Source organism: Budorcas taxicolor, chromosome X (genome assembly GCF_023091745.1).
Source record: "Budorcas taxicolor isolate Tak-1 chromosome X, Takin1.1, whole genome shotgun sequence".
NCBI lineage: Eukaryota > Metazoa > Chordata > Mammalia > Artiodactyla > Bovidae > Budorcas > Budorcas taxicolor.
The window spans coordinates 120,327,832-120,346,752 of record NC_068935.1 but is presented as its reverse complement, the minus strand read 5'-3'; the positions used below and the strand labels follow the sequence as shown (position 1 = coordinate 120,346,752).

Here is an 18,921-nt window from a genome sequence, read left to right as displayed (position 1 = left end):
ATCATCAAAAAAGAAGGAAAAGTTGAAGAAATACACGAGTGTATTTAAGTTCATAAAATGAGAATTTTCCATGCCTCTCACCCAATGCTGCTTCTTCATTTTCTGAACTAATACTAGGGAAAGATTTAATCGGTAAATTTGAATAAGTTTGAAGTCCATGAAGGAATGCAGAATAAAAATAGAAAATAAAAATTAAGGAATGTGGAGAAGCCAAGTAAGCTGGGAAAAAATGAAGTCAAATGACTGGGAAGAATAAGTGGAAAATACTCAGTATGCCAGAAGCCTTAGAAAAACACAGCCCTTTTGAGAGGACATTGAATTAAAACCCAAAGTGTCTTTTTGGTAAGTTAACTGGAAAAAATGGTTGAAACCCTTTGATTTAAAGTGAGTATTTAATATTAACACACAGGACAAAAAACTTTGAAGAGGAAAACCACGGAAAGGTTAAAAAAATCAGGCATTCCATATATATTTTTAGGCTCGCTAGTTAACTAACGATAAAAGACACCCCCCTGTTTAAGCTGATGTATAATTAAGGTATCCAAGTACAAAGAATTCAGCTCTGAAGCTAAATTAGAATGTAGGAGGCAAAACCTGAGGTTTTTGCAGGTACTCTTTAAAAAAAAAAAACAAACTTCTGAAACTATTCTTTATTCTTGGAGTAAATCATTGAGAAGCTTCCATAGGTGAGGCACTCCAGTCAGTGCCATGGGGGTGGGGGATGGGTATACAGACAAATAAGATTTCTTTCAACACTAGTTTATGAAAGGCTGATCATCTAGGAAGGCTAGAATCAATGCTTCCTGAAATTTGGTTATTTCAGGCCACGCCCTGTAGTTAGTTGCCCTATAGTTAGTGCAGAGTTGACCAATGCAAGCCTCAAGGCTTTTGTTTAGAAGAAAAGAAGAGTGAGTGGCAGGGACACAGAACATACTTTAATCCTTTTTAATCCTTTTTTAATTACGTAGAATCATCAAATGAGCACAGGCGACCTCGCTGAACGGGAATGCAGTCACGCTCGCGGGGCTTAGCATCAGTCCGTTTGATCTGGTACCCCGTGGCCTCGGGCTGTTGTGCTTTCTACCATCCGGTGTTATTAGTGATTGTGCTTTAATGAGTCCCCTCTTCTCAATTTAAAAAACCTGTTCATGTGAAATGTTAAGCGCTTTTTAACCCTCGCTGCAACCTCTGTGAGCTCTGTCCCATTCTTAGATGTGTCCTGACACTTGGTGGCATTCGTGAAGCCAGTGGGCACTCAGGATTTAAACCCAAGTCCATCTCTGGCATCCAATCTTGGCATTACTCTTCTGCAGGCTCTGTCACCTTTGATCTCAATTCTGAAATCCACAAAACTTGACAAATGGAAGTTCTTTTTTTATACCCTTGGTGCTCAAACTCAGTCTGTGGTGAAAGCTGGCCTGAAGTGGCTTGGGGCATGATCCTACCTGCTCAGTGTGGATGTTCACAGGTTGTACTGCACTTGTGTCTGTGTAGACTGGGCTCTTTCTTGCAGTGGATGTATTTTTTTTAACTTCCTAAAATCTGAAAACCTTTCAGCTCAGAAGCCATCTAGCCCTGTGGGTTTCCAGAACAGATATGAACCTGATCACCCCTTGTCACCAGCCCATTGTCACCTCTCCTGAGCCTCCTTCTCATCCTGCTTCCCACCACCCCACCGCCACTGTGCGGTTCATCTGTGGCTCCTCATGCTGTGGACAAGGCGACTTAAGCAGGTCAACTTTTGTTGCCCCCAAAACTCAGATAGAATACCGAGGTCATGCTGATAACTTCCAGTTCCAATTCAATACCACAGGGTTCTCGCTCTTTCCCATTCCCTAACTTCCTTCTCCAAGGAGAACGTCATCGTTTCTTTTGTGCTTTTTTTTTTTTTTTAAAGAAAATGTCCTTTCTATATAACCAGGATACAAACTATTTCTCCTAGTACATGCAAACGTGCATGCCTATTTTAATTTAGATAATAGGTCCTTCATTTTATAATGAGGTTCACCACAAGTTGTTTTGAAATATCAGCATTTTTAATGCACTTGGATGAACAATGGTTCATCCATAAAAATTATATTTATGCAGAACATTTCAGGAATGATTTTATATATATATATATTTATATATATATAATCTGAAGCAAAGCAGCCTGAATCATTGTGTTAATCATCTAAGGCCAGATAAATGTGTATCGAGTAAGTGTTGGAAGGTCATTGCTGAGATGCTACACTTCTCTTCCTTTTTGGAGTATTTCCCTTAGGAGAAAAGGGAAAAGCAGAATTATTGATTAATTAAAGATTTATTGGAGGCCTTCAATATACTACTCAGTTAGAATGAGGAAAGTGAGGGATGGGTTAAGACTTTAATATTTTATTCTGACTTTTCTGGAAATGGAGAAGGGGGCAGGGGGCATTGGGCAGAAGAGGTTCTGCAGATGAGCCTCAAAAGTGGGTTCTTTTATTTCCAGTCTCACTTGCTGAGGACAGGAAAGGAAGAAACCAGAACTGGGCTAGAAGTGTTAGAATGGATTTACTTCTGAACCTCTAATTTGCTGCCTCATCATAGGCAGAAGAAAGTGGAGAGTTTGGAGGTGAGCCCTGCTTCCTTCTCTCCAGGCCTGGCCCTGAGGTGGCCCATTTCCTAGCAGCCTGCAGGGGACATGGGGCATTGGGCAGGCCTATCCGATCGTGAGGGAGTTTGGCCGGACCTGTAAGTATCACAGGACAGAAGAACTAACATTCACTCAACACTTGGCTCTGTACCAGGCTCTGTACATGTTGTCACATGTCGTCTTTACAAAAATGGATGTTTCATCCCTATTCTACAGATTAAGGCAGCTGAAACTCAGAAGTTAAGAAGCTTAAGAAGGGTTTCCCACCCCCCACAAGGGCGGAGTTGAGGCTGAAGCACATTTCTGTCCCCAGAGCTCCTGTCTTTGCTGTCACATCCTCGCTGGATTTACAGCAGGGTGGGGCTTGGGGGCAAGACCAATCATGGAACTGCTGGGGTCACATGGCAGCCAGGGAAGGGGCTCGGGGTCTCCTCTTTCATGTGGCCTGGTATCTTTTCTCTCACTGTGCCACCACTCCACTGCTGAGGGCACCTGTGAGCTGGCTTCTTGGGCACCTCCCGAGTCCTGTGTCTCAGTCAGACCCAGGGTCTGTGGCTGCTTTCTGGTCCTGAGAGAAACATGTTTGAAGAAAGTCTTAGGAAGCAGTCGACCCACAGTAGGTGAATGTCGGTGGAATGAATGGGTTTGCTGCCTTCTGGAAACCCCTGTGAACAGGAGTGGATTTACACCTTCTCCTAGTTTTCTATTTGGCAGTTTTCCCACAGGGTTTATTTGAAAACAAATTCTGATTATATCCCAGGTCACTTTTCTTTCCTCCACTGGGAACACTAGGGATGTATTTGTGCGGAGGAAAAAAACATAGCTTTCGAGGTTGCCTCTTGGAATAAAGACTCCTTTTCTATTCTAATTAAATTATTTTCTTAAGCTTGCTATTTCAGAGGATAAAGATTTAACTAGAGACTGCAGGGTTACTTAATGTTTTCTTCCCAGCCAGTCACTGGGCTACCATGCTGCTGCTGCTAAGTCGCTTCAGTCGTGTCCAACTCTGTGCGACCCCATAGACGGCAGCCCACCAGGCTCCCCCGTCCCTGGGATTCTCCAGGCAACAACACTGGAGGGGGTTGCCATTTCCTTCTCCAATGCATGAAAGTGAAAAGTGAAAGTGAAATCGCTCAGTCGTGTCCAACTGTTAGTGACCCCATGGACTGCAGCCCACCAGGCTCCTCCGTCCATGGGATTTTCCAGGCAAGAGTACTGGAGTGGGGTGCCATCGCCTTCTCTGGGGCTACCATGAGAACCCTTTATTATTCCATCTGTTAGGGTATAAAATCATGGAACATTTTTCATCTGTTAATAGGGAGAGATAATGCGTGTGAGAAAACTTCATATATGTTCCTACGAAAGGAGCTTCCTGTGCGCCTGGCTAACACAATGAGAGAAGTTAATCTTCTGCCGGAGAACTTGCTTAACCGCCCTTCTGTGGGATTGGTTCAGAGCTGGTAAGTACATAGTGTGGGGCAGATGGGTCTACCCAGAATGCTCAGAACATTTGACATTGGGACCATTCTCCCTAAAAGTACACATACTGCTTCCTGTGGGTATGACTCATTCAGGATAGCTGGGTTTCTTAGGTAATTAAAGGGCTTTTTTTTTTTTTAACTGTTATCCTAAGGAAAATGCTTTTCAACTGTATGAGACACTTCTTTGACTTTTCAATTTTTTTCTGGTTATAAATCTGAATTTTCAGGTAATTGAGAGTTTTAAGTTTTTTTCTTTTTGATGCAGACCATTTTTAAAGTCAGTTGAATTTGTTACAGCATTGCTTCTGTTGCATGTTTTAGGTTTTTGGCCCTGAGTCATGTGGAATCTTAGCTCCCCGACCAGGGACTGAACCCACAGCCCCTACGTTGGAAGGCAGAGTCTTAACTGCTGGACCACCAGTGAAGTCCCAAGTTTTTCTGAGGGGGAGGGGTGGTGGTGGAGAAATCTCAAGACAGTGTATAATTGTCCTAAGGGAAATAACTTCTCAACTGTACCAGACACTTTCTTGACTTAAAATTTTTTGGGTTATAAATGTGATTTTTCATTGGAAAAAAAATAGGGAAGTGAAGAAAATTATGGAAAGAATACCAATGCAGTGGCCCCTGTGAGCAGGTCTCCCGATTCTTTCTTTGACTAGGGGAATGTGGTTACTTTGACCCAGTCTCCATCATGGTTTTTTCTGTTTTTCCTTTTAAAAAAGTTTTTGGAAGATCATACTTATTTTAGGACAAATTAAGTCATTTGAAGGGGAATGTCCAAGTGAAAAAGATCAGCCACCTGCTGTGCTGCATCTGCCCCATGAAAAGGCTGAAAAATCTGTAACAGGAGAACTTAATGTGATGCTTAAAGCACGTGCTGTCTAATTGAGGAAATTGAGTTTGTGACTGAACTGCCCACTCGGTAGGCAGAGTGCGAGGCAGTGGCTGAATGGTAGGAGGGAAGACCAGGTGGTGTATTTTTAGAAAGGGATTTACATGGAAATGCTTGCATGTCTCCTCTGTATTCTCCAAGCAGAGAGCAAGTCCCCATGGAGAAAGCGGGAGGAGTGCGTGAGGCTGGATACAAGGAGAGTGGAGCCATTCATTAGTTGGTGGCTAGAGGGTTAATGGAGACCGGACTACTGGAGGATGGCCGTTTACCAGTCATTCCTCAGTAATGCTGGTTATAGTACATTCTAAAGGGTTGAGAATGAGTCATCTGAGAAGCAGTCTGTGGGTGGTCTTAGAGGTACAGTATTCAGTTCCCTCTCCCAGACAGGCAGCCATGGCTGGCGCAGCAGACCCAGGACCCAGGATAGCTCAGAGAGGCAGCGACCTTGGCTTCCATCTCAGAGTCAGTTGGATTTTGCCCTGAATTCATAGCTTGTTTTAGAAGCAGCAAGTATTATGCTTGCTTGCATGAGACTTTCTTATTGCTCTTGAGACCATGATAAGAGATTTTCCACCATGAAGTATATAAGCACTATTAGGGGCCTGCTACTGGGCCGGAAATTCTGGGTAGGCTAGCTATCTTTCAATATTACTGTATCACCCTGATCTCGGAATCCAGTTCAGGAGCATGCGTCATCGTGATCTGTCGTTTCCTTTTCTTTTCGAAAGTGAATCTTGAGTATACTGGGCCGTGAAACTCACCTGAGTCAAGTGTGTTCTCCGTGTCTTCTTGACTTGCAGGCTGAGAAGCTCAGCATAATCTTTGACCTCTTTCCACTTATAAGATCTTTTTAAATGACATCCCCTTCTGTAAGGATGGTGTGCCAGCCTGAAAATCTGCTGACATGTGGCAGGCCTGAGGGTATCACTGTGGATGGCTGACTGTGGCCTCTTAGGATGGCTTGACCTAATGATTTTAACAGTGTCTAATTCATAGCCTTAAATGCTCAGAAACCATATTAAAAAATTATCCTGAGATGAACATGCTTTAGTGTCATGCATTGTCACAAAGTTCAGGTGAGGCTGATTAATAAGACGTCATTCCTGTTTATGTGTTTATAAGCTAAGCAGTCATGTTCAGTTGGTGGCATGCCCTCATCCTCTATCCAAAGCAGAAGAGTAGGATTAGTAGTAATTAGTTACTAAAAATAATTAGGATAAGGGGTAATTTGTTCAGACATGTTCAGACCCAAAGCAGAGCTCACACACTTCTGAGTAATTGGAATCTCTGAATCGCGTTATATCCTCCATTCTCCAGATCTATATTGGACACATTATAGTCAGCTGGCACTGACTGAGATATGTTGGTATTCCTAATCAACAACAGGACCTGTTTCAAAGGGCCTAAAAGAGGCTAGATGGGGAAACAGTGAAAACAGTGACAGACTTTATTTTGGGGGGGCTCCAAAATCACTGCAGATGGTGATTGCAGCCATGAAATTAAAAGACGCTTACTCCTTGGAAGGAAAGTTATGACCAACCTAGACAGCATATTAAAAAAGCAGAGACATTACTTTGCCAACAAAGGTCCGTCTAGTCAAGGCTATGGTTTTTCCAGTGGTCACATATGGATGTGAGAGTTGGACTATAAAGAAAGCTGAGCGCCGAAGAATTGATGCTTTTGAACTGTGGTATTGGAAAAGACTCTTGAGAGTCCCTTGGACTGCAAGGAGATCCAACCCATCCATTCTAAAGAAAATCAGTCCTGAATATTCGTTGGAAGGACTGATGTTGCAACTGAAACTCCAATACTTTGGCCACCTGATGCAAAGAACTGACTCATTTGAAAAGACTCTGATTCTGGGAGAGGTTGAAGATGGAGGAGAAGGTTGACGATGAGCTGGTTGGATGGCATCACTGACTCAATGGAGTTTGGGTAAACTCCCAGAGTTGGTGATGGACAGGGAGGCCTGGTGTGCTGCAGTCCATGGGGTTGCAAAGAGTTGGACACGACTGAGTGACTGAACTGAGAAGAGGCATTCTTTCTCCTCCATGCACATGTTGATGAATTTAGGTTAACTCTGAGAAGGAATCTTCTTTATTTCTGATTCTAACTTCTTAGCATCCTTTTCAGGATCACACACTTGCTTATTAAATATTCTGCACTTTTTTTTGGTAATCAAACTATAGACTTGTGTCCCAGTTAGGATATGTGTATTAGCAAGTTAGCAGAAAATCCAACTAAGCCTGACTGAAGCAATAAATGGTAACTAAGATCCTCCCATAGGATGACCTTTTGGAGTTGGTGTAATTCAGAGAGTCACGAGATTTTCAAGGTCCTACTTTCCATGGGGTTGACTTCATTCAGTTCAGCTCAGTCACTCAGTCATGTCCGACTCTTTGTGACCCCGTGGACTGTAGCAGGCCAGGTTTCCCTGTCCATTACCAACTCTTGGAGCTTGTTCAAACTCAAGTCCATCGAGTTGGTGATGCCATCCAACCATCTTGTCGTCTGTTCTGACTGGATTTTCTCCTGGTGACAGAATAGCTGCAGCAGTTCCAGGCTTTACATCCATGCACCTCTCTCCCAAAGACCACCAGCAAATCTGCTCTCTTTTTTTTGAAGTCACTCAGTTGTGTCTGACTCTCTGCAACCCCGTGGACTGTAGCCCACCAGGCTCCTCTGTCCATGGGATTCTCCAGGCAAGAATACTGGAGTGGGTTTCCATTTCCTTTTCCAGGGGATCTTCCCAACCCAGGGATCGAACCTGGGTCTCCTGCATTGCAGGCAGACGCTTTATCCTCTGAGCCACCATTTTAGTGACCTGAATTGAGGCTCCATTCTTGAGCCAACCCCCTGAGTTCAAGGGAATGCAATGCAATGACAGGCTTAGACCAGGACTATCAGACTAATTAGGAATTAGTGAAAAGAGGAATAGGATTACCCAGAGGAAAACTGGTCACTCAGGAGCTCTGCATAGTATCAGCTTCCCCTGAAGCACTTGGGTTCCATGGGAGAGCGAGGGGATTGGATGGATACCTGGGTGGAAATTTAAGGTACTCTAAGGCTTATGACCAACCTAGATAGCATATTGAAAAGCAGAGACATTACTTTGCCAACAAAGGTCCGTCTAGTCAAGGCTATGATTTTCCCAGTGGTCATGTATGGATGTGAGAGTTGGACTGTGAAGAAAGCTGAGCACCAAAGAATTGATGCTTTTTAACTGTGGTGTTGGAGAAGACTCTTGAGAGTCCCTTGGACTGCAAGGAGATCCAACCAGTCCATTCTGAAGGAGATCAGCCCTGGGATTTCTTTGGAAGGAATGATACTTAAGCTGAAACTCCAGTACTTGGCCACCTCATGTGAAGAGTTGACTCATTGGAAAAGACGCTGATGCTGGGAAGGATTGGGGGCAGGAGGAGAAGGGGACGACCGAGGATGAGATGGCTGGATGGCATCATGGACTCGATGGACGTGAGTCTGAGTGAACTCTGGGAATTAGTGATGGACAGGGAGGCCTGGCATGCTGCGATTCATGGGGTCGCAAAGAGTTGGACATGACTGAGCGACTGAACTGAACTGAAGGCTTCCCTGGTGGCTCAGACGGTAAAGAATCCTCCTGCAATGCGAGAGACCTGGGTTCGATCCCTGGGGTGGGAAGATTCCCTGGAGAAAGGAATGGCTACCCACTCCAGTATTCTGGACTAGAAAATTCCATGGACTGTATAGTCCATTGGGGCCACGAAGAGTTGGACATGACTGAACTGGCTGGTGACAAAGGAAGAGGGGAAGGAGGCTGGATGTTGGGTAGGCAACTAACACAGTATCTCTTTTTCAGGTATATGCAGAGTTTTCTTGAACTTCTAGAATATGAAAATAAGAGCCCTGAAGATCCTCAGGTCTTGGATAAGTAAGTAGGATACCAAACTTACCTGAAAGTCAAAAAAATGTTTTGGTAAATGGAACTCATGTCACTGAGAGCCAAGAAGTACAAGTGGGATGGAGGCATTAGGTTTCTTAATGGGTAACAGCTCAACACTGCAGTTTTTTAATTAATTTTAATTGGAGGATAATTACTTTACAATATTGTGATGGTTTTTGCTATATATCAACATGAATCCGCCACAGGTATACATGTGTGTCTCTTCCCCCACCCATCCTGACCCCCCCTTCCCACCTCCCTCCCCACTCTATAAATTCGAGCTAAGAATTTAACTAGTACCAGGAGACCTTTCAAATTACACCTCATGATCTAATTCTTAATATTTGTGCTTCTTTCTGGTGAACTGGTGCTGGGCACCCACTGTAAATATTGCAGTAAATGTTCCACCTAGTGGTAGTTTTAAGAATGCACTGACCTCTGTGTATACATGCGTTTATGTACTTAGTCCCTTATGATTTGTTTTTAAAGTTTCAATGCAGTAATTACATTTGAGCTCAGAGAAAAGATAATGCTTTTATTCTGGAGAAGCATAAAAGTATGCTATTAACATAACTCTTCTGAATTCTATTGCTGCTATTAGGCACGGAGACTGCTAACTTTGCATGCTGATGGGAAATATTTCCAGTTTTTCTTTTTCATTTAACCAGAAAACACCCAGCTCTGAGTGTGTTTTTTCTCCCGCCAAGAGAAATTGTGACCTCTTCCCATTATTTTTCTCCTCTTTCATATACCCATCATTGAATGCATACAGCAGGCCCGTTGTGCTGAGGAATTTCCAAGTAGAAACCTGGCCCACATCATTGTGACAACCAAATGCATTACGTGTAGGTGTTCCATAAAAAGAACTGAGAAATATCACGTTACATAAGTGACCTTAGCTCGAGGCATTTAACCCAGCAGTCTTAATTCACAGATAAGGAAAATGAGGTACAAGATGGGAAGTGACTTCCCCAAGATTGTAACATCAGTTTGGAGCAGAGCTGAGTCTCTAAGTCATGTTTACTCTCCCTCAGTACAGTTGCTCTTTGCAATGCACCATGTTGCCAGAATTGCTGGTCTGAGTTGTGAGTAGCTAGGTCGGATGTACTTGTAAATTAAAATGCAAAGGAAAAAAAGACCTGAACTGTTTTTACTTCGCGAGATGTTTTGTTAATGGGTCTATGAAATGTGGAAGAGGAGGCATTGGATTAGAGCCCTGGCTGTAACGCTTTCCTTGTTACAGGCCTTTGCTGTCATTTAAGTTATCAAAGTTAAATGAATTGAATCCAGAAGGTTTGTTTTCACCAAAGTCCTTAGCTAGTGACAGTTTGTTTCGCTGACTGACCTCTCTAGCTTCAGATTTGGGGATATAGGTTTGTGAGCATCTGTGATGTTACATTTCTGCTGTGTACTTCCTGCAGTCCTGTGATTTATGGACACAAGCCTTTAGAAGCTGCCAACTTCTGGATCCAGTGTGTACGAGATTGTAATGATAACAGCTCTCAGTGAGTTTCAGTAACCTGCCCAGGTTGCCATGAAGCTAGTTGGGAGACTTGGGGTTGTAGAAGCCAGATGCTTGTGGTAAAGGAAGGAATGGGGAGTCCTGTTCATCATAGCAGCCTTTTCTGCTCAGTGAGAGTTATACAGGAGTCGTGAGCAGGGAAATCATAAGTAAAGTGAAAGTAGCAAGGAAGATGAGGATGTTGATCATAATGACAAAGTTTGGAAGAGTCCTGGGACTTCCATAGTGGTCCAGTGGTTAAATCTCTGTCTTCTTATGCAGGGGGTGACGGTTCGATCTCTGATCAGGGAACTAAGGTTCCATGTGCCACAGTGCTGTGCTTAATCACTCAGCTGCGTCTGACTCTTTGTGACCCCATGCACTGTAGCCCACCAGGCTCCTCTGTCTGTGGAAATTCTCCAGGCAAGAATGCTGGAGTGGATTGCCTTGCCTCCTCTAGGGGATCTTCCAAACCCAGGGATCGAACCCAGGTATCCTGCATTGCAGGCGGATTCTTCACCGCCTGAACCACCAGGGAAGCCCTGGGTGTGGCCAAAAATGTAAAATTAAATAAGACTTGTTGCAAAAAAGAAAAGGAGCCTCAGAAGATTGGGAAAGTAGTCTGAGAATTGAACCATTGAGGCAAGTCTCCTCCCTACAGATAAGTTGAGTCACTTTCCTACTGTAATGAATTGTTACACTTTAGTAATATTTCATTATGAATACATTGGGAAGAGCATTATGTAAAGGATAAATGGTCCATTAGAAAATTTCTCATGAATAATTTTGACCTTCTAATTTCTGAGTTGACTTATTCATTTTTGCTCTCTCTGTACATATGTATTTATTACAGAAGAGTTTCATCATTGAGAAACATAAGACTGCAGATAGTCACTCCAAATTTCCATTACTGGGAAATTGAATTACTGTTAACATTTTCCTTCCATCCATACTTTTAACTTGGCGTATGTGTTTCTATATGTACAGAATGTTTTGTTTTGTTTTTTACAAAGATAACAGTGTCAGCATTATAGGTCTACACCACTGTTAGTAATTTCATAGTGGTCTGCCTGTAGATAAGTCAGATGACTTGACCTCCTGTTACTGGGTTTAGAATAGTTTGTGGTCTTCTTGGTACCCTAAGTAGTGCTCTGAAGAACAGTTCTGAAATACGGCTGTTGACCTTGTCCAGTTCTTTTCCTAGAGTCAGTTCCTGGGAGGGGAATAACTTTCTTTGGGCTTTTGATACAGGCTGCTCAGTCGCCCCTAGAAATTCATCAGCTACGTGCCCACTCTCTAGCCAGCAGTGGTTATTCTTTGCCAGTCCGGTAAGCATAGTGTTGCATTGTTTTAATTTGCTTTTCTTTTATTATTTCGAAGGTGAAGTTATTGGCATTTGTGTGCCCTCTGGTACATTTTCTATTGATACCAGGCCCCTTGCCTAGTTTTCTGTTAGGGTGTGGTCATCTTTTCCTTTACTAAGAATAGTAACTCTTGTGAATATATATTTCTCAGATTTCACTTTTCTTGTGTCCTTATAAAATTGCTGAGATCCTAGACAGTCCTATGATTTGTTTCTTCATGGTTTCTGCCTTTGGTATTAGGCTTAGAACAGTCTTCCTTACTCCCAGGGTTATATACTCACTCACCTGGTTTTCTTCTTTCTTTTCTACAATTTCACCCTTTTACATTTAAGTTTTTTAATCCATTTTTGGGCGTAAGGTTTAAAATTGGGGCATGACTTACATTGTTAGTCAGCTATCCCAACTAATTTGTTTCCCTACTGACTTACATTGCCACTTCATCATCAGTATTGCTGAATTTTTACCCACACCTTCTCATTCATCCTTGATCCTGGTGCCAAGGTTTTTATTTGGTTCCATCGACTTGCCTTTCTGTTCTTACTTACCATTCTCAATATAGTTTTCCCTCTACACCTTTACAATAATGTACCCAAACATTTGAATAGGTTTGTCTTAATCACCTTTGTTCTATCTGTGTTCCATCACTATTTTACTGCTGTGAGAAATTTGCTTCAAAATTTTGCTTTTAAACAGTTTGACACCATTTATTTCTTCATGGAAGCTATCTTTTTAAGAGTCCATCATAAATCCTTGGAGATTTTTGGTATTGTCTTCATGTTGTCAGAAGAAACATCAATAAATTCTGCACTTATGTATTCAGCAAACATTTATAGGGTCTGTTTCATATGTAATCATTTATCTAGAAAGTCAGTGGATTCCTGAAAAGGTATTTGAGCATTCTGTTTCTTTATTTAAGAAGTTAAGTATTTCCGAAGGAAGACTTTCTGTAGAAAGTTTCAAGCGAAAACTGGGTAATCCTTTAGTTTCTTGTGAGTACTTCCTTGTAGCCTATGATGATAATGATGGCTCTGCCTATAAAAATACCAGCAGGTAAATAGTTCCAAAATAAAGCTGGGAAATTTGTGCATTAGTCCATGAAACCTAAAGACTGACCACTTTTTTTGTTTCCTTCCCATGCAGCTTTCTACAAGTCCTAATTAAAGTCAGAAATAGACACAATGATGTGGTTCCTACAATGGCCCAAGGAGTGATCGAGTACAAGGAGAAGTTTGGGTTTGATCCATTCATTAGCAGTAACATCCAGTATTTTCTGGACCGATTTTATACCAACCGCATCTCTTTCCGCATGCTTATTAACCAGCACAGTAAGTTGGGTATTCTTGGTCCAGTTTTGAAAAGATAACCAGAGTGATTTTGCCCAAATGTTTTCCTATTGCTTCACTTTCAATTACTGATCTGCATTTTTGTCTAGAAATTTTACTTCTAGGTCAGTTTTTCCTAAGTGAGTTCTATCTATGAAAAGGCTAATCTTTAGAACGCTCAAGGGAATCCTTGAAACGCTTTTTGGATACTCATATTAGATACTCATATTAGAGACAGGACCACTGCCTGCCATTTAAGCCTCTGCTGTTATGTTCCTGGTGGGGCATAGTATCTGACAGGCACCTGGCACTCTGGTGTTCATCTCTGAATACTTCCAGTGTCTCTAGAGTCAGTTCTAATCTTTATCCACGATGGCACATGGTTTCTTTTTTTGGTTTTAAAAACAAACCTGAGATAATGATACTAAGAATATTAAATTGGCATGTTGGCAATATGAGCAATTGATCTTACATTTCACAGTGATCAGTGAAATCAGATTATGTGGAATTGTCAAACCCTAATCTTGTATTGAGAGTTTTACTCTCCTATCTAGGCTGATAAGCAGATAAGAAAAGAATAACTAAAATTATCTCCACAAAAACTTTTAAACTCATTTTCAGTGTGTCTCTGTCCGATTTCATAATTTTTATGAAAAAAGCATCTAGTGTCTAGAGTCGAATTCATCCTTTTTGTTAAGTCAGAAAATGGACAGAGCATCTTTATTTTAGTAATATTACTTTATTTGGATAAACAAATGTTATGCAGCTGTTAAATGTGGGTTTGTTCTAAATGTATGTCTCTTGAAAATGTAAATGTTTGGCAATTTACAGGAAATTTAAAAGAAAAAAAAAAAGAACCCCAATACTATTGAATTAAACTACTTAGATAACTGCAGTTTCTTTCTGACCTGAATATGTGTGTCCACATATATATGTACATGGTTTTCAATCATTAAACTTGCACATCTCTTGTTTTTCTTCCACTTAATCATTTGGCACTTTACATATTGGCCTAATGCCCATGTTTGTCCTCTTTCATAATTAAAACCTTCACCTATTTTATTTAAGCATTCTCCTTTTGTGTAGTATAAGTTATTTCCCATTTCTTATTTGACTTAAAAATAGGCACACGTATAAACATTTGCATTCAGATTGCTTTTTTCTTTGAAGGGGTCTCCTTTTGACTTTTTAAAAAAATTTATTTTTAATTGGAGGATAATTTGTTGTGTTGGTTTCTGCCATACAACAACATGAATCAGCCAAAATTATGCATATTTTATAATTATAAAGTATACAATTGTATACATTATAAATTTATTGTATAAATTGTCCTCTCTCTTGAACCTCCCTCCCACCCCATCCCAGCCTTCTAGGTTGTCACAGAGCACCAGGTTGAGCTCCCTGTGTCATATGGCAACTTCCCACTAGCTGTCTATTTTACACGTGGTTGTGTGTAATGGACTTCCTTGGTGGCTCAGACAGTAAAGCGTCTGCTTACAATGCAGGAGACCCGGGTTCAGTCCCTGGGTCGGGAAGATCCCCTGGAGAAGGCAATGGCAACCCACTCCAGTACTCTTGCCTGGAAAATCCCACTGTTGGAGAAGCCTGGTGGGCTACAGTCCATGGGGTCACAGTCGGACATGACTGAGTGACTTCACTTTGTGTGTATATGTCAGTGCTACTATCTTTAATTGTCCCAGCCTCTCCTTCCCTGCTGTGTCCATAAGTCTGTTCTCGCATCTCCATCTCTATTCCTGACCTTCAGATAGGTTCATCAGTACCATTTTTCTAGAATCCATATATATGCGTTAATATCTGATACTTTCTTTTCTCTTTCTGACTTATTTCACTCTGTATGAGAGACTCTAGGCTCATCCACCTTCCTAGAACTGACTCAAATTCATTCCTTTTTATGGCTGAGTAATATTCTATTGTATATATGTACCACAACTTGGGCTTTTTTTCAGAAGTAAAATTTTGCCAACCTTCTATATTATGAAAGTAGTTGAGTGTTCTCTTAAAAACGCTTGCACAAATAGTGTGGTATGGTGAAAGTAACTTCTATGATCGAGGCATTTGAAGTGTTCATGGTAAAATACCCTTTGTAAACCTAGCCTAATGCTGCAGACTATTTTGTAAATATTTAGTGAATGTTGGAATAACTTTCTCGGATAGTGCTGAGAAGGTAGGTTAACTTGACTCAGGATGAAAGGAAGCTGTTTTTCAACCAGATCACATTGGGTTGGGGAGAGCAGGTTGGATACGTGCTTCATGTTGCTGCTTTAGGACCTGCTAACTGCATGGGGCAGGTTTCATGGCATGGCAGGTCCTCCATTGTACGATAACTGATCACCAACCAGTTGAGTGGATTCTGTTAGGCTAAGTCACTGTGGATGCTAAAACAGCTTTCACAATGAGAGGATCTTTTCAAAACCTAAAAGCCCCGAATTCATCTCTGCCTGACCATCCTAGCTGGGTGTGTTTTTAATCCTCTCCCTTTTCTCTTGGATGTGTTTAGCACTTCTGTTTGGCGATGACACCAATCCTGCGCATCCGAAACACATCGGAAGTATTGATCCCACCTGCAACGTTGCTGATGTTGTGAAAGGTAAGGAGGCCAGTGTCATGTTAGGGATTTGGTTTCATTGGGATGTGTTAGGGATGCAGTTTCGTTGAGGCAGCTTGGCTGTAGGGTTATGGCACTGAACTGTTTGCTGGTTCATCAGACCACTGTGGGCCCAAGCCACATGATCCAAATATGATCTTTCTTGGCAGCTCAGGCAATGATGCATAGTTTGTAATGCTCAAGATGGGAGTTTCTACTTCACGGACCAGGGTTTTTCTTGTAGTTCTAGCTAAATAGTAAATATTTATGAGTTTAAGTAAGAGTCTAGGTTTTGATTGCCACCACTGTCTGAAAATTTGAGAATATAAACCTTTGTTGTAAAATTCAGCTGAATTCACGCATTGGTTAAAAAGTAGACATCTTACTGACATGCCCTCCAGGTTGTAGGTTCTATGAGGCATTTGCGCTCATGGGTTCACTGGACATTGAGCTGGGCTCTGTTCCACTAGCCTCAGGGTACAACAGAGCCCATTAGAACAGCATTTTCCTCAATTTTCACTTAAGGTAAATGCTAGCTCCAGAAAGCCTTCCTGGTTGTAAATCATTGAGCGGGTTCCTGGCTCTCTCCAGTTTTTTTTGGTGTTATGGTTACCCCACGCAGCCTCACATTCTGAGACTGTCCCCTTTCCTGGATCGTGTCTCCTGCAGCCTTCCTCTAAACCCACATCTTACCCTGTCATGACCATTGCTCTCCCAGATCGTCATCAGGATCTCTCTTGCTCTTCCTTTATCTGGATTGTGTAGCTAGGTGAGAACAGGTAGAGGAGGGCTTGGTCTCTTTGGCAAAGCTCTCAAGTCCGCCTAAAGTGGAGTGACCTTTGCCATCGAAGCTTAGAGGGCCAAGGGAGAGGACCCAGTGTGGGCAGCCTCCCTGGTGGGGAAACACCAGATTTTCAGCCGCTGAAGCTAAGGAAAACCTGTGTTACTAATATTTGGTTACCCTGGATATCCCCCCGGTAGCCTTAGCTCAGCCAAGGCTTGTCAGGCTGCCTTGGCCTCTGTTTAGTTAGAAAACATGTACTCACATTACTCCAGTTATAAGTAGATAGGCTCAGCTTCAGCTCCCGAATATACCTGTAGGTTTCTCTCTTACAAGATAACCGTCTGCAGGCCCCTGGCAGCGGAGGGAAGCAGGATCCGTCTGACCAGGGCTTGTATGTTCTCCTGGCCCTGGCCCAGTAGCTTTTATGATCTAGAAAACCTGGTTCACATAGTCAACTGCCATATGTGTCTTATGGACGACAAGACACATATCCATAAAGCAAAAGGGCATTATAATATTGATACATTGCATAGATGCCTTTTCTCTTGAACTGCCAGCAATTTGAAGTCAGGGTTTTTGTCTTATACTTAAATTGCAACTCACCTAGAACTTAGTATATGCCTGTGTACATGGTCAATAAATACTGCTTGGCTTCAGAGATGTCCAACCTCTGGTAATTTACTTAAAAAAAAAAAAGGCTTTATTGCAGTACAATTCACATACCATCCAATTCACTCATTTAAAGTGTACAATTCAGGGATTTCTAGTATGTTCAGAGTTGTGCAGCTGTCACCATAATCCAATTTTAGAAGTGTTTCATCACCCCACAAAGAAAACCCCATACCCATTAGCAGTCATTCCCCACTGCCCCTCTCCCCAGCCTTAGGCAACCACTAGTTTACTTTCTGTCTCTACAGATATTCCGATTCTGGACATTTCATGTAAATGAAGTGATACAGTGTGTGGTCTTTTGTGATTGGTTTCTTTCCCTTAGCATAATGTTTTCAAGTGTCATCCATGTTGTAACATAAATCAGTACTTCATTTCTTTTTATGGTTGAATACTATTCCATTGTGTGAATAGACTGCATTTTGTTTTATCTGTTCATCAGCTGATAGACATTTAGATGAGCTAGGTGACCTTGGACATGTTATATAACATCTTGGGCCTCAGTTTCTTCATCAATAAAATGGTGCTCTTGGCAATTCACCTGTATCCTAGGGTTCAATGAGTAAACATAAGTAGAGCTCCTGAAGCAGGGCAAGCACCCAACAAGGGCTGGAGGTAGACAAGTTCATGAGCGTCCTGGGGCAATCCCATGAGTCATGTGCCTTCTCACTTATACCATTGATTGTGTAATAAGTTGGTGCCTTTGTGTTTGTTTCTGGCATAAATTGTTGTTGTTCAGTCACTAAGTCTTGTCTGATTCTTTGCGACCCCATGGACTGCAGCATGCCAGGCTTCCCTGTCCTTCACCATCTCCTGGAGTTTGCTCAAACTTATGTCCATTGAGTCAGTGATGGCATCCAACCATCTCATGCTCTGTCATCCCCTTCTCCTCCTGCCTTCAATCTTTCCTAGAAAGTCAGCTCTTCACATCAGGTGGCCAAAGTTATTGGAGCTTCAGCTTCAGCATCAGTCCTTCCAATGAATATTCAGGCATAAATTATAAAATATTTAAAATCATTTAGGACATTGATAAGGAGAAGGCAATGGCACCCCACTCCAGTACTCTTGCCTGGAAAATCCCATGGATGGAGGAGCCTGGTAGGCTGCAGTCCATGGGGTCGCTAAGAGTCAGACATGACTGAGCGACTTCACTTTGACTTTTCACTTTCATGCATTGGAGAAGGAAATGGCAACCCACTCTAGTATTCTTGCCTGGAGAATCCCAGGGACGGGAGAGCCTGGTGGGCTGCCGTCTATGGGGTTGCACAGAGTTAGACACGACTGAAGTGACTTAGCAGCAGCAGCAGCAGCAGCAGCAGGACATTGATAAAACAATTGAATATTTGATGATACCCACTAGAGGGGGTAGCAATTCCCTTCTCCAGGGTATCTTCCCAAATCAGGGATTGAACCCAGGTCTCCCGCATTGCAGGCAGATTCTTTACCATTTGAGCCATTAGGGAAGCCCAGATATCCAAGAAACATTGTTAATTTTGTAGATGTGATATTGGCATTGTGGTTATGTTCGTTTTAAAGGCATCCTTAGCTTCAAGAGAGGTTCTTTGAGATACCACACTTGATACAAAATGCCATGTGGGATTGACTCCAGAGAGTGGGCAGTGAGAAAGACTGGGCTGTGTTGCGAAGCGTTGAGTCTTGTGATGAGCACACAGGGATTCTTGACACTGTGCTCTGTGCTTATGTCTATGTTTGCAGTTCTTTATGATAAAGCTGTAAAAATATACTCCTTTTTTTTTAATCATCTCA

The 18,921-nt window shown here is 42.1% G+C and overlaps 1 protein-coding gene across 2 annotated transcripts in view; it reads left to right on the top strand.

Annotated features, from left to right (window-relative positions):
* The window catches only part of PDK3 (pyruvate dehydrogenase kinase 3), a 78,758-nt gene that overhangs the window by 21,838 nt on the left and 37,999 nt on the right, over nucleotides 1–18,921 (top strand). For both annotated transcript variants that reach the window (XM_052663025.1, XM_052663023.1), the window contains exons 2-5: nucleotides 3,933–4,074; nucleotides 8,826–8,897; nucleotides 12,915–13,099; nucleotides 15,615–15,704. In XM_052663025.1, the coding sequence (XP_052518985.1) occupies nucleotides 3,933–4,074; nucleotides 8,826–8,897; nucleotides 12,915–13,099; nucleotides 15,615–15,704 (489 nt within the window). The remainder of the gene's footprint in view (nucleotides 1–3,932; nucleotides 4,075–8,825; nucleotides 8,898–12,914; nucleotides 13,100–15,614; nucleotides 15,705–18,921) is intronic.